General features: G+C 43.4%; 1 protein-coding gene across 1 annotated transcript in view; it reads left to right on the plus strand.

Annotated features, from left to right (window-relative positions):
* Window positions 1–702: 702 nt before the first annotated feature.
* Window positions 703–15,769, plus strand: part of WDR55 (WD repeat domain 55) — a 34,589-nt gene continuing 19,522 nt past the window's right edge. Inside the window, exons 1-4 of the mRNA XM_040344824.1 lie at window positions 703–761; window positions 5,942–5,992; window positions 8,753–8,910; window positions 11,785–11,885. Of these exons, the coding sequence (XP_040200758.1) occupies window positions 744–761; window positions 5,942–5,992; window positions 8,753–8,910; window positions 11,785–11,885 (328 nt within the window). The 5' untranslated portion in view covers window positions 703–743. The remainder of the gene's footprint in view (window positions 762–5,941; window positions 5,993–8,752; window positions 8,911–11,784; window positions 11,886–15,769) is intronic.

Raw genomic sequence — 15,769 nt, forward strand, 5'->3', positions numbered from 1 at the left:
ATTTTTATATGGGAATGAGGGACACCTACTAGCAAATAAATGTAGGCATAGGACACGCCCCCTGCCACACCCCTTAAAGGAGAATTAACTAAACAAAAAGGTTAATTAAATCCACAATTTTTTTTACCACTACTGTTCCTTTATATTGGCTTTTAAAATTTACAAATGTAGCAATTTATAATTTGGATGAAAGTTTTAGCACTAAGAAACGCTTTTTGAAAGATAAAAAGTGCATTTTATAGAAAACTATATGGATCAGACCAAAATGAAGGACAAATGAGGGGGAGAGGGACCGAGGGACATTGCTCCAAATCGGCTACAGTCCCTCGAAATCAGGGACAGTTGGGAGCTATGCAGTTACTCTGAAATGCCATCACTACAATTCTTTCTAAAACTGCAAACTGATTAGAACTTTACAAACTCTATAAATGCTGTAATTCTGTAAAATGTATTGTAGAAAAAAATAAATCAAAAATAAATCCATCAAACACAAGCATGACATGTTCAAGCATTGCATGAACAATATTGGCCCTAATGGTATACCGTAAGGTCTTTGCAGTGTACCCGTACAAATGGTAAAACGTAAACACGATGTTACTGCGTTACACTAATAATTATGTTTATGCACACTCTACATACAAGCCTCTTTTTGGACACTTTATAATCTTATACAAAGATGTCGATTGGGCGCCTTTTTTCTGTGCTCTATCGAGCTGCCAGGACCTTGGTGTCTCTCGGTAAAGATGGCGGCGCCCATGGAGGTACGCATGTGTGTTGTGTGTGATCATAGTTGTGGTATTTAGCGGGGCAGACGAAGCTCTAATATGAAATAAATGATTGTTGTGAGGTGTGATCTTTAGATTCTCGTCTAGTCATGCTGTAAAGTGTCCGTATTCCGTCCACACGTTGTTCTCTCCGGGTACACAGAGCTCCAAACTGGCCGCCATCCCTGTGTATTCCTATCACTGGCGTTCTTCAGTGTTCTTTTAGTTCCGAATGCAGTCCTAAGAAGTTCAATGTACTTTTCTTTATTAACTACAGAAACTAGTTTATTTTTTAATTAGGATTTTATCTAGACCAGAAATTGTTATGTAACCATGTATAGGAAAACTATCTTTTTATTTGTTTTATTGTTATTATTTATTTTTGTGTGTGCATTTAACTGTTTGTGGTCCTTGTGGCTGGTAATTGTCACCGTGCAGCAACTAAGATGTTCTTGGAAGGTGCGCTAGGGTGCCATCATATGAAGTCTGTAGAAACTTCTGGCAATGTAGATGTCCTGTGTCCCATGTTGTGCTCAGCGCTGACCCATAGTTCCCAAATGTCCCTGATTTGGAACCAAGTCCCCCCTGTCCCTCTTTCCTCCTCATGTGTCTTTCAGTTTGGTTGGATCTATATAAAGTAAAACCTTGGTTTGAGAGCGTTTTGCAAGACAAGCACAATTTTTAAATAAGTTTTGATTTCTTGATACAAGAGTAGCGTTGTGTCACAACGGAGTATAAAAGAGAAGAGAGGTTCCTCTAAGTGTAGCAATATGGTTACATTTAATGAAGGTACAACATTTATCAACTCACATGGTTGATGATTAAGAGGCACATCTAAGTGTGCCGGCATCCGGGGTAAAGATGTCCACCTAAACCATCCTCCTCGCTGCCATAGATGTCATCTCTTCCACTTTGCACTCCACAAGCGATTCAAGCCTCACTTTCAGACAGCTCTACTGCAGGGTAGTCTTTACGATCACGATTGCAGACTGAAGCGGTCAGAGCCAGCGGTGGGGTGGATGGTCTATGTCAGTGATGGCGAATCTTGGCACCCCAGATGTTTTGGAACTCTGCAGTGTAGTTGAGCATCATGGGAAATGTAGTACCAAAACATCTGGGGTGCCAAGGTTCGCCATCACTGGTCTATGTGGACAGCTTTACTCCGGATGCCTGCATACTTAGATGTGCCATGTGAGTTGCTAAATGTTGTACCTCCGCGGACCAGTTTCAGCAGACATGTTCGGTCGTCTGTACAGCCGAGCGGACAGGATTCCAGCATACATTTGCCCGCCGGGCCTTTTTCCAGCGGGCAAATATTTCCAAACTTGTTTAGAAACAGCCCGCTGGAATCCTGTGCGCTCGGACATGTTCGGTCGTCTGTACAGACCTACCGTACATGTCCGAGCGGCCGTCATCTCTCGCATGCGTCGAATGACTTCGACACATGCGTGGAAGCATTGAACTGCCAGGGCCGCGCACGTCGCCGCGTCATCGTCGCGGCGACGGCACGGCCTCGTCGCCGCGTATCGAGTACGCGCGGATTTCTGTATGATGGTGAGTACAGCCATCATACAGAAATCCCCGGGCAGACATGTACGCTGAAAACGGTCAGGCGGACCGTTTTCATCTTACATGTTTGCCCGTGTGTACAAGGCCTTAGAGGCGCCTCTCTTCTCTTTAAGACCCCTTTCACAGTGGGTCGTTTTACAGTCGCTATTGCGCTAAAAATAGCGCCTCCAAACCGACCTGAAACAGCCACTTCTGTGTTTCCAGTGTGAAAGTCCCAACGGCTTTCAATTTACATCACATGACGGCTGTGATTGGACACAGCCGTCATGTTATCAGGAGGGCTAATCACAGAGCCCTCCTGCCGATCTGAGATGCGCCGTGTCCGGGTGACACAAGCGTATCGGGATCGCGCCGCTGCGCGGGCACGATACCCCTTTTTCTAAAGGACATTCCTGAAGTCCACTCAGAAGGTGAGAGCTCCGACCTGGCCGTACATATGCAGTGGCCGGGTGGGAAGTGGTTAAGGAGGTGTGCCCTATGCCTACATATTTTTGCTAATAGGTGTCCCTCATTCCCATCTCAAAAAGTTGGGAGTCATGCTGACCTCAGGGATGTCCCTGCTGTGTCTTGCAGTGATGTAGAAATTGGCGGTAGGAACCACTCAGCACACAAGATCTACATTCTCAGAAGTGTTCGGTTTTCAGCAGACCCAAAAGGAAGTTTTCTCTTTGGCAAAGTAATGTGATGCAAAGTGGTCTTGGGCCTCTCTCGCATGGGCCTAGTTACTGACTTACAATTTGCGGTGGATCATGTTTGTCAACAGCAGCTGGCACGCAGTTAGGGGGCAATCAGAAGACGGTATATTACCAAAAGTATTGGGACACTTGCCTTAGTTTACACACACATGAACTTTAGTGGCATCTGAGTCTTAAGGCCCGTTAACACGATACGGAAATCAAAAGTAAAATTTCATCCGACGAAAGACCTGCTGATTTTCGGATCATTGATTCCGGTTTTTCGTCAGACAAAAGCTGGATGTCCAGACTATAACATTTTTGACGTACTTGAACTCAACGTCCTATTTTCGTTTTAATTAGTAAGGTTTTCGTACTAAAAAAAAATCATAAGAGCTAGACCACGCGTGCTCAGAAATGAAAGAATACAATACAAAACTATTCAACACATTACGTTACTTCTGAAGTTGTATTCTGTCGTACGAGAATTATCATGGTGAGTAACTTCTTCACTTTTGACATGAGAGTAGCATGCAGCAAAAAAAACGGGCGAACGGCAGTCCGAAAATCTGATCGTGTGTACGAGGCTTTATTTTGTAGGGTTCAATATTAAGTTGGCCCGGCCCACCCTTTGCAGCTATAACAGCTTCAACTGTTCTGGGAATTGTGTCTATGGGAATATTTGATCATTCTTCCAGAAGCGTATTTGTGAGGTTAGACAAGAAGGCCTGGCTTGCAGTCTCCGCTCTAATTCATTTCAAAGGTGTTCGAGTTGAGGTCAGGACTCTGTGCAGGCCAGTCAAGTTTCTACATCTCAAACTCGCTCACCCATGTCTTTATGTACCTTGCTTTGTGCACTGGTGCACAGTCATGTTGGAACAGGAAGGGGCCATCCCCAAACTGTTCCCACAAAGTTAGGAGCATGAAATTGTCCAAATTGTCTTGGTATGCTGACGCCTTAAGCGTTCCCTTCACTGCAACCAAGAGGCCAAGCCCAACCCCTGAAAAAAAAACCCACTTCATAATCCCCGCGCCACCAAATGACTTGGACCAGTGCACAAAGCAAGGTCCATAAAGACGTGGATGAGCAAGTTTGGGGTGGACTGCACAAAGTCCTCACCTTAACCCGAATTCGAACGGAGACTTCTCCTCCACATCAGTGCCTGACCTCGCAAATGCTTCTGGAAGAATGGTCAAACATTCCCATAGACACACTACGAAATCGTGTGGACATCCTTCCCAGAAGAGTTGAAGCTGTTATAGCTGCAAAGGGTGGGCCAACTCAATATTGAACCCTACGGACTGGGATGCCATTAAAGTTCTTGTGCGTGTAAAGGCAGGTGTCCCAATACTTTTGGTAATACAGTGTATGTCGCCACTCCCATGCCTAATTTCACACTGAAATCCCTCTTCATTGTGCCGCATTAGATACAGTTGTGGTGCAGCCCCGTTCACCTCTATGGGGCATAGTGGCAGGTAGTATTGTAGGGGCTGCCAGGCAGTCAAGGTTAGAAACTTGCCTGGTTTTGCTGTCTGACATTGCTGATGTGAAAGGGGCCCAAATGGTGCCTCTTTTTCCCATCCTAAACTTTGAGGCATACAGATGTGGAGCTACTGCATCGAGCACCCTAGATGGCTTTTATGTGGCCTAGACCTAAAGGGGTGGTCCGGGCTCCAGGGATGAGGGGAGGAGGGGGCTGCTGTAGTTAAATCAGTCCCCATGCAGACCTCCGTAGGTGTGGCCCCTCAGAAGCAATGACAAGTCAGTAAACCAGCAGAGGAAGAGATCCATAACTTACTCTGTTGGGCTCTGCATTAGATGATGTCCTCCGAGCCCTGCTAAGGAAGCAAGTAGTGTACCATTTCTTGATTTACAAGTGACCGCACTGATCAGCTGACCTTTCACTGCATCTGGATGGCCGTTGTGACAGATCTGAATGGAGCAAGATTTAACTACCAAGGAGCCCAACACTCCTCACCCCTGGGGATGGATGTTACTGCATCTCGTTCATTTGGAGAGGTGGACAGAAAAGGGTAATGCCTAGTACACACGGGCTGAATGTTGGGAGACATCAGCCGCTTCAATAAAAAAATAACCAACATTCGGCCCGATGGCGGAGAGCACTGATCATAGTGTTATGGCGGGGGGCATCCTCCTACCAGTATACAACAGCTCAACGAGGGAGGTCACTGTACCAACATTGGACTGTTAGTACAGTGGCTCCGACCTAAGCTATAACTTTTTTTCATTAGTGTGTACTAGGCTTTACATGCCTTCCGCTGCGTTGTGTAAAGTCCCCCCCCCCCCCCCCCCAACTATTTATCCAGGGCTCCACTTGCCTGATTGCAGGCCCGGGGACCGGCATAGTGGGGGTCACAGGGTACAGGGGAGGGAGGAGAGCAGACAATTGCATTAAGGCATTCATTATAATGGGCAAACGCAGCAGAACATACTATTTTTTGTAACACAGCGAACTACAAAGTACAATACTGCAATATCATGCATTTTAGTGCACTGCAATGCACATCCACTGACAAAGTGAATTGGGTGCCATTCAGAATGTTTTCAATATATCACAGTGTAAACACCTTTTTAATTTATTTGGAATGGTCACATTTCTGTCAGCTGTGTGTCAGTGAAAGGCAACGCCTTCTCCCTAAAGACAACACTGGAAACTGGCAGGTGATGTCACGGCTCAGTGAATTTAGCCCTGCTGTCTAAGCTTGTGGAGATCACTGTAGTAGTGGTGCCTACGACAGTGATTTCCAGCTTCCACAGGGGTTCCCACAGGTATGTCACATAATAAGCTGGGACAATGTAACAAACAATTGCCAAATTTGGAATTCAGCTTTAGCTGTGTTGTTGTTTTTTTTTTTTACTATCTGAACTTATTGTTGTCTGTACTGTTAGTAATAAATATTATTTTATTGTAGGCTGTGCCACTTAACAAAGAAGAGGAGGAAAATGAAGAGCAGAGTCAACAGGTTATAATACATTTTGGTTTTCTGTAAAAAGACCTGTACTATGTTTCTATAGAAAACAGTGCTAGTAAAAAGGATTTCTTTTTCACAGAATGGTGTATTAAATTAAAATAAATCAAATCCCAACAAAAAATTCAGTTTAAAGTAGAACTCAACTCTCCTATTTTTAACAAATGAGGAGAGAGGGACATCTTGGCTTCAGTTTGGATTTGCAGTCGCCATTATGCTGCATGAGAGATCAGCTATTTGAGGGAGGGCTTGAAAATTCAGCTGAAAAGGAGCATTAGTGACTCCAAGAATTGCACCAAGTGGCAAGCTGTGGCAAGGAAAAAATGAGCTCTGAATGCAGTCCAGGCAGTCATTTGTCCCTGGACAGACAGATTTCGTCCAGGGTTGGTAATTTGTGCTTGGCAGGGGGGTAACCGCTGTGGATACATGTGAAGATCAAAAGACAGTTGTGGCTCCTGTCAGCATATCATTGTTTTGTACAGGCTGAGCGACCTCAGCTGTCTAGAACCACTTGTGATTTTAGCCACATGTTTTTTCAGATTCTTGCCGCAGAAAAGCATTCTGCAGAGAAGGACCCTTGTAATCAGTGTGGAAACAGTGGTCTCTCTGTAAAGGTCCAACACACCACATAGTAGCTATAGCTCTGCAATCAGCTAAGCTTGTTTTCCCTGTTAATATTACAGCTCTAGGTCTAGCGGGCCCCTGCAAAGAGACTGCTACTCTTCCACACAAAGAGCAAGGGTCTGTCCCTACAGAATTCTGGCGGGGGACAGGCTTATATACTCAGGATGTGGCTTTTTAAAGAAAATTAACTTTAAAACTTTAAACACCTCTTGTGTTGATGCATTTGAAATATATTTCCCTGACTTAAACTAAGACCCCATTCACACTTGCGAATAGGGCCATTAGCAATTACATGTGGAAGACCCAGCAATTAGCTGTGGATGCAAGCCCCATTGAAGCAATGGAATGCTGACAGCTCAAGGAGCAATTGCCTGCAAGTGATGCATCCAGGGCCAATGATTTACAGGTAATAGCATTTGCAACAGTTTTTATACTTCAGATAGTTTTCATCCTAGAGTTGGTAAGAAAGCACATTTTGAAATGGCTGAGTGCAACCTCTGTCCAGTAGTGGGAGAGCAAGCCCAGCAAAGAAGGTGCACACTACAAATTATGCCCCTGAAGTTATTATCCACTGTTTCTGTTCTGAACAGTAAACTAGCCAGAATATGGTGCACACGAGGAACCCTTTAGCACTAGATCTCACCAGCAGGAGTTGAGCCAGAATCAAAATGGCATGGATTAGATCCCTCAGAAGCATAGATTTGCTTGTTTATAGGCAGCTTCTGCTGAGTATTGTGATCAACTAATTTATGAATCATTATAAAACAAAGCTATAAACAGGCTGCTACCATTCTTTAGTATATAGATGCTTAATTAGCAGGAACTTTGCAAAGCACACTCTGGCCACGCAGTGGCTAAGTGGTTAGCACTTCGTCCTGGCAGCACTAGGGTTGTTGGTTTGAATCCCAACCATGGTCATACTTGTATGTAGTTTGCCTGTTCTCCCTGTGCCTGTGTGGGTTTCCTCCAACATTCCAAAAACATGCTGGTAGGTTAATTGGAATCTGTCTAAATTGTCCTAGTATGTGTATATATATATGAATGTGAGTTAGGGACTATAGATTGTAAGATTCCTGAGGGTAGAGGCTGATGTGAATGTACAATATCTATGTAAAGCGTTGTGTACAATTGTTAGCGCTTTATAAATACCATTAAAGAAAATAAGTCATTACAGTACTGAATAGAGATACTCAAGAAACAGACTTCCAAGTCCAGTTTGAGTTTATGAACACTTTTACAGTCTATGCATATACTCGTATTAAAGGTACATGCCTGGTAAAATTGAAAATATAACTTGAGATGCATGCAGGTAGTTCATTTCAATATTGCACCCCGCTCTCTTTTGTCTGGAATCTGGAACATCTCTTAGTGCTGCTGGAGCACCCTGCTTTACTGCTCTCACACACAGAACGCCAAATGGAGGTACTAAAATGTTTCCTACTATATGATTTTTTTATGCAGGATGCAGAAATAAAGGAAGGTACAGTACAGGCCTTAGTAAATGCACTCCTATTGAGCCTTTATAGACGTTTGGATGCTTATTCTGCTCGGGATAACTACCGTATTTATCGGGGTATTGCGCGCTCCGGCGTATAGCACGCACCCCTAAAGTGAACCCGACATTCCTGTAAAAAAAGATTTTAGTACTTACAGTTTTGGTGTCTTGCGCGGCGGCCTCGTCGGGTCCGGCGTCCGTCTGCGGCTTCGGGTATCCTCTTCGTCGGGTCTGGCGTCCTTCTGCGGCGTCCTCCCCGCTCGATCCTCGCTTTCCCACGCCGAGTTTGAATACTGCGCCGGCATATACCGAGCGCAGTACACTCGTATATAGTCGGGCAGGCTCGGCTACTCTCGCGCTCACGTCCTGTACGTCCAGGACGTGAGCGCGAGAGGAGCCGAGCCTGCCCGACTATACACGAGTGTGCCGGCGCAGTATTCAAACTCGGCGCGGGAAAGCGGGTATCGGCATATATTTTGCCCTGATTTTCAGGGCAAAAAAGTGCGCGGTATACGCCGATAAATACAGTAAATCTGTTTACTTGTTTTCTCTTTATCTGTATCAGAATTTGACCACTTATGAGCATTGAGGGGGCAGATTCAATGATTAACAAGATATAATATCACATTCTGCAGGGTGAAACTGAAGAGTTAGATGATATTCCAGGCCCTGCAGAACCAAGGGTGAAGGACACACCAGGAGACATAACATTTGAGGCTGCTGTCAACACAATTGCCTTTCACCCTACCCGGGACATCCTTGCTGCAGGAGATGTAGACGGAGATGTTTTTGTGTAAGTGTCATTTTAAAGAACTACATTTTAAAGAATATGTTTTTTTTTTTTTTTTCATGCTTCTCTTCAAATGTTATTACTTAATGGGGTTGTAAACCCTTCTGTTTTTTTTCACCTTAATGCATCCTAAGCATTAAGGTGAAAAAAACTTCCGGTAGTGACTGGTTTACTTACCTGAGCCCCGTATTTTCCTTGGCGGGGACGTGCTGTCCCTCTTTGCATGGGGTCCTGGCTATTGATTTGATAGATTTATAGCCAACCATTGGCTCCCGATGCTGTCAATCAAATCCAATGATGTGGGCACCAGGGGGACGGGGCCGAGTTCGGCATTTGCGTCTATAGACGCAAATGGTGGACTCGGGAGTGTGCCCGCAAGGTAACCCCCCGGGAGTAAGCTTCTCCTAGGGGGGTTATCTGATGCGGAGAGGAGCCGCCAAGGGACCCCAGAAGTCAAGGATCAGGGCCGCTCTGTGCAAAACGAGCTGCACAGTGGAGTATGATATGTTTGTTCATTTTATTTTATTTTTTAAAAAGGAAGCTTTACAATCACTTTAAAGAAGAGCTCCAAAGTGCTAAGTAAAAGCACAGATCAAATTTTAGACAGATTTACTGATATACAGAAATCAACTTTTTATATCCTGTTGCTATAATATATGCAAATTAGAGAGTGCCAGTAAATACTTCTTACTTTAGGCCCCTTTCACACTGACACGTTTTTCAGGCGGCTCAGCGCTAAAAATAGCGCTGCTATACCGCCTGAAAAAATCGTGCCCTGCAGGCTTCAATGTGAAAGCCCAATGGCTTTCACACTGAAGCGGTGCGCTAGCAGGACCGCTCCAAAAGTCCTGCTAGCCACATCTTTGGAGCGGTATAGGAGCAGGGTGTTTACCGCTCCTATTCCGCTCCTTCCCATTGAAATCAATGGGAAACTGCGGTAATACTGTAGAGGCGAATTGCCGGTGGTATGGACCCTTTTTTGTCCGCTAGCGGGGGTTAAAACCGCACCGCTAGAGGCCGAATATCCTTGCGCCGCTATACCGTTAACGCACCTCCACTGCCCCGTGTGAAAGGGGTCTTAAGTAGTGGAATTGTTCCTGTATTTCTTGCCATCAGCCCAACACATCTTATTTAAATATAATATAAAAAGCCGCGCCAATCTAAATAAAAAGTCAATAAATGTCAATCACTGAAGGAAAAAATTGATATGATCTCCTTGAGGACAATAATAACGGATAGAGCCTTTAGTTTGTTTGATGAATGACACTAAGTTCTTAAAGTTGGTCAAACCACGAACACCCAGGTGACATGCATGCTTTTAGTGCAAATCCTCCACCGTAAGAATAAGCTGCTTACCAAACGGCAAGTCTTTAATGCATTTGGCTTTAGCCCAGCCACGGCCTTTCAATCCTCTAGATACTTCAGGGTGGACACACTTGTAATTAAGCAGCGAGATCCCAGCCTCAGCATAGAGTTGGAAAGCAGTTGCGGTTCACTCTCGTTACCCCCCGCTCAGGACAATAGCAATCAAGCGATCCAGACACATATATCAAGGATAAAGAAGGGGCACAATAGCGTAATACCGCAAGATAAGGAAATGTATTTAAAAGTAATGTACTTACATCAGTACGAATAAAAACAGCGTGTAACAGCAATAGTAAAGCCGGCCGGCTTGAGGAGCCCTCCTCCTTGGCGTGGTGACGTCACTGACGCAGCCTCCCAGACGCGTTTCGTCACTAATGGACGTTTTCAATGGGGAGACCCCCATTGAAAACGTCCATTAGTGACGAAACGCGTCTGGGAGGCTGCGTCAGTGACGTCACCACGCCAAGGAGGAGGGCTCCTCAAGCCGGCCGGCTTTACTATTGCTGTTACACGCTGTTTTTATTCGTACTGATGTAAGTACATTACTTTTAAATAAATTTCCTTATCTTGCGGTATTACGCTATTGTGCCCCTTCTTTATCCTTGATATATGTGTCTGGATCGCTTGATTGCTATTGTCCTGAGCGGGGGGTAACGAGAGTGAACCGCAACTGCTTTCCAACTCTATGCTGAGGCTGGGATCTCGCTGCTTAATTACAAGTGTGTCCACCCTGAAGTATCTAGAGGATTGAAAGGCCGTGGCTGGGCTAAAGCCAAATGCATTAAAGACTTGCCGTTTGGTAAGCAGCTTATTCTTACGGTGGAGGATTTGCACTAAAAGCATGCATGTCACCTGGGTGTTCGTGGTTTGACCAACTTTAAGAACTTAGTGTCATTCATCAAACAAACTAAAGGCTCTATCCGTTATTATTGTCCTCAAGGAGATCATATCAATTTTTTCCTTCAGTGATTGACATTTATTGACTTTTTATTTAGATTGGCGCGGCTTTTTATATTATATATTGCTTGTTTTTCCAACGTCAGCTGCTGCCTATAGACTGTATGTGTGAAGCGCGGTTTTTTGTGTTTCCACATCTTATTTAAACACATTACACAGCCAGCTTATTGCAATGTTGTGGATGACATCATTTGTTGTTTCTCAAGATATTATGGAGTCCATTCCCCAGCGGTGGTGTGCTGAGATAGAGCAACAGCTACAAAAATGGAAATATGGAATTATCCAGTAGAAAATTACTGTTATTTGTATGCATATATTGATATACTGATATTTTCCCAGAAGGCGTTAGTGGAAATTATCTTGGCTTTTAAAGCTGCAGATGCTACTTTGTCTACTGCCAATGTACATAAAAAAAAAAAATACAACAAGCTTTGCTATTTAAATCATTCATAAACCACTAATGTAGTATTACCCATATAAATCTTTACGGTTGGGTATTCTATGCCTTCTGATGGAGTATACATGCTGTTATTAATAGTTTGTTTGTTGTTTCAGGTATTCATATTCCTGTGTAGAAGATGGAAACAAAGAACTATGGTCGTCTGGACATCACCTCAAATCCTGTCGAGATTCAGCATTTTCCACTGATGGCCAGCGTAAGAATTTCTTCTTTTCAAGTCTTAACCGGTTAAGAACCGGCTCCTGTACATATACGTTGGCAGAATGGCACGACTGGGCAAAGTAACGTATATTTGAAATTCCACGAGCTCTGTGACCGTGTTCGTGCGACCCGTGGACTCGATGTCCGCCACTGTCCCGTGATCGGGTCACAGAGCTGCAGAACGGGGAGAGAAAAGTGTAAACAAGCATCTCCTCGTTCTGCCTAGTGACACTGTCACTGATCGTCTGCTCCCTCCCATCGGGAGCAGTGATCAGTGATGTGTCACTCGTAGCCACACCCCCTAACAGTTAGAATTACTCCCTAGGACACACTTAACCCCTTCCTAGCCCCCTAGTGCCCTTCACTGCCAGTCACATTTATACAGTAATCAGTGCATATTTATAGCACTGATCGCTGTATAAATCTGAATGGTCCCAAAATAGGGCCAAAAGTGTCCGCCATAATGTTGCAGTCACGATAAAAATCGCAGATCACCGCCATAACAAGTAGAAAAATATGTAGAAGATTACGTATCGGCCTAAACTGTTGTAATTTTTTTTATATAGATTTTTTGGGGATATTTATAATAGCAAAAAGTAAAAAATATTGCATTTTTTTTTTTTTTAAATTGTCGCTCTATTTTTGTTTATAGCACAAAAAATAAAAACTGCAGAGGTAATCAAAAACCACCAAAATAAATCTCTTTTTGTGGGAAAAAAAGGACGTCAATTTTGTTTGGGAGCCACGTAGCACGACTGCGCAATTAGTCAGTTAAAATGACGCAGTGCCGAATCGCAAAAAGTGCTCTGGTCTTTGGCCAGCGAAATGGTCCAGGGCTTAAGTGGTTATACATGTACACTAGAATTTGGGGATAGCTCAGATTTATTCTGAGATGAATGGACGTGGTAGCAGTCTCTGAAGTGGAGTAAAAAAATTACAGAAAGTAAACCTGACTGTTTGTTTTGTTTTTTTATCGCTACTGTGCTTTCAAAGTGGCCTGAACAGATTCAGAAAAATAAAAGTGGTACAAAAGCCAAAACCAGTATATCATAAATTGCCAGAAGAAGCAAGTGAGTCCACAATGAAGACGGAGTATATTGCCAACAAATAAATAGAAGCCGCAATTGTAATGTGTAATTGCGAGCTGAGATGTATTAGAACAGTGAGCAATAGCTGAACTCTTTTCATAATGTTGTTTATGCTGTGTTGAAAGTAAATCCAACCTGATAGCACTACTGATCAGTGTGTTAGTTTGGACCTGCTTGAGCCTAGGTCGTACATAAGACCTATACGTCTCTATAAATGAAGATTATACCCTGCCCCTTCATTCAGCTTTCTAGTACCAGTAGGCAGAAGAGGTTGTGGTGTTGGAAAAATTAGTGGCAGTGGGAGGAAAGAGGCCGGGCTTAATCTCAAACTTAAGAAAAGTCAAGGCTCTGTATACAGCTAAGGCTACATTCCATGTGGGGATAGATTTGAAGACTAAAGCAGGTACCTGCTCACTTTTTAAGCCAGACCAAGTCCAGTTTAGGTTTATTCCTTCTAAGGGTGCATTCACACCACGATTTTATCATCCTACTTGTTCTCACGATTCTTAGGTTTGAAATCGTACAAATCTGTATGGCAAAACGTATCCATTCACTTCCATTCATTAATGTAGGTCCCCAAGTGCATGCGATTTGATCCGCATCAGATTTGATACGATTTAAAATCGCATCAAAAATCGTGTTTGACCACGATTTTTGGTCCTGATTTGAAATCGTATTAAAACCGTGTCCGATTTTTTTTATATTGTGGTCAATCTAAATCGTAATAAATCGGATGACTGTGCGTTTTTATCCGATAAATCGTACCCGATTTTTTATTACGCATGCGCACTAGACACTGGAACGAGCTAGAAACTTCTTTATTGTACAAAACAAAAAAAAAACATTCAAATAGCCAAAACTTTATGGCCATTGCCAGACATTATTTAAAATCAGGATCCGATTTTTTAGTGAAAATCGGATGGAAAATTTAGCTGTGCGATTTATGAATCCGATTTAAAAAATACATTTTGACATACGATTACATACGATTTTGTCATATACGATTCCATTCCATTTAACGGTCCGATTATCGGATGTAAAAATCGTGATGTGAACCTAGCCTAAACAAATGTGTGCAGCACAATAACATTAATCATCAGATGCTGCTGCATGTATACCAAACACTGGCTCCTAGTCCTGAAAAATTCAGGTAACTGCCAGAGAGGGGGACTGCTACAGCTTTTAAGAAATAGCAGGTCCATCATTGTGATGGAATAAAGTCCATTTCACAGAGAGTGGTCCTTGCAGTGTTTTTTTTTTTTTTTTACTGTGTTGCATTAACAGGCTTCACAAACTGGTAATACTGCAGAAGAAAACTATAGTAAGTATAGTACTAACTCTGGTAACAGGATGCTATGTAGGGGAGAGATCTCTCAATAAACTGATACTAAAGTCTCAATTTCTATTGTTTAACCACTTAAGCTCCAGACCATTTTGATGGTCAAAGACCAGGCCACTTCTTGCGATTTGCAACTGTGTCGCTTTAACTGACAATTGCGCGGTCGTGCGACGTGGCTCCCAAACAAAATTTACGTATTTTTTCCCCCCACAAATAGAGCTTTCTTTTGGTGGTATTTGATCACCTCTGCGGTTTTTATTTTTTGCGCTATAAACAAAAAAAATGTACTTGTTGCTACAATAAATATCCCCAAAAAATCTATAAAAAAACTTTTTTTTCCTCAGTTTAGGCCGATACGTATTCTTCTACATATTTTTGGTAAAAAAATGGCAATAAGCGTTTATTGATCAGTTATAACGTCTTCAAAATAGGAGATAGTTTTATGGCATTTTTATTAATATTTTTTTTTTCTTACTAGTAATGGCGGCGATCTGTGATTTTTATCGCGACTGTGACATTAAGGCGGACACATCGGACACTTTTGACACATTTTTGGGACCATTGTAATTTTTACAGCGATCAGTGTTATAAAAATGCACTGGTTACTGTGAAAATGACACTGGCAGCGAAAGGGGTTAACCACAAGGTGGCACTAAAGGGGTTAAGTGTGCCTAGGGATGTGTTCTAACTGTAGGGGGGATGGGCTGTGTGTGACACGACAGTGATCACAGCTTTCGATTACAGGAAGCTGTGTACACTGTCCTGTCACTAGGAAAACTGGGAAATTGTTTGTTTACATAAGCATTTCCCCCTTCTTCCTCACCGTGACACGATTGTGGGTATGCCCGCGGACATAAAGTCCGTGTGACCCATTGTCAGAGTCACAGAGTATGCGGCGGGCACACGTCCACAATGCCGCTTCTTAAAGGGGATGTATATATACATCCTTGTGCCATTCTGCCGACGTATATCTGCGTGCAGCGGTCGGCATGTGGTTAAAAATGACAAACATGTTATAAGTACTTTCCTGCTCTGTGCAGTGATTTTGCACAGAGCAGCCCGAATCCTCCTCTTCTTGGGTCCCTTGCTGGCACTTCTGGTCTCTCCCTTCTGCCGAGTGCCCCCACAGCAAACAGCTTGCTATGGGGGTACCCAAGCCACTTTAATTGACTGCAGCGAGAGCCAATAGCGCCCTGCTGCTGTCTCAACGAATGAGGGAGTAGAGTCGGATCGAGATTGGGCTCAGGCTAGTATCAGGGGGAGTTGAGGGGGGCTACTGCACACAGAAGTTTTTTTTGTCTTAATGCATAGAATGCAAGAGAAGGGTTATACAAGCACAGTAGGGAATTTACCTTTGAACTTGAAATCCGCAATGAGAATTGTGAAAGCAGCCTTATGCCGCGTACAAACGATCGGTTAAACCGATAAGAATGGTCTGATGGACTGTTTTCA

Source organism: Rana temporaria, chromosome 3 (assembly GCF_905171775.1).
Source record: "Rana temporaria chromosome 3, aRanTem1.1, whole genome shotgun sequence".
NCBI classification, from domain to species: domain Eukaryota; kingdom Metazoa; phylum Chordata; class Amphibia; order Anura; family Ranidae; genus Rana; species Rana temporaria.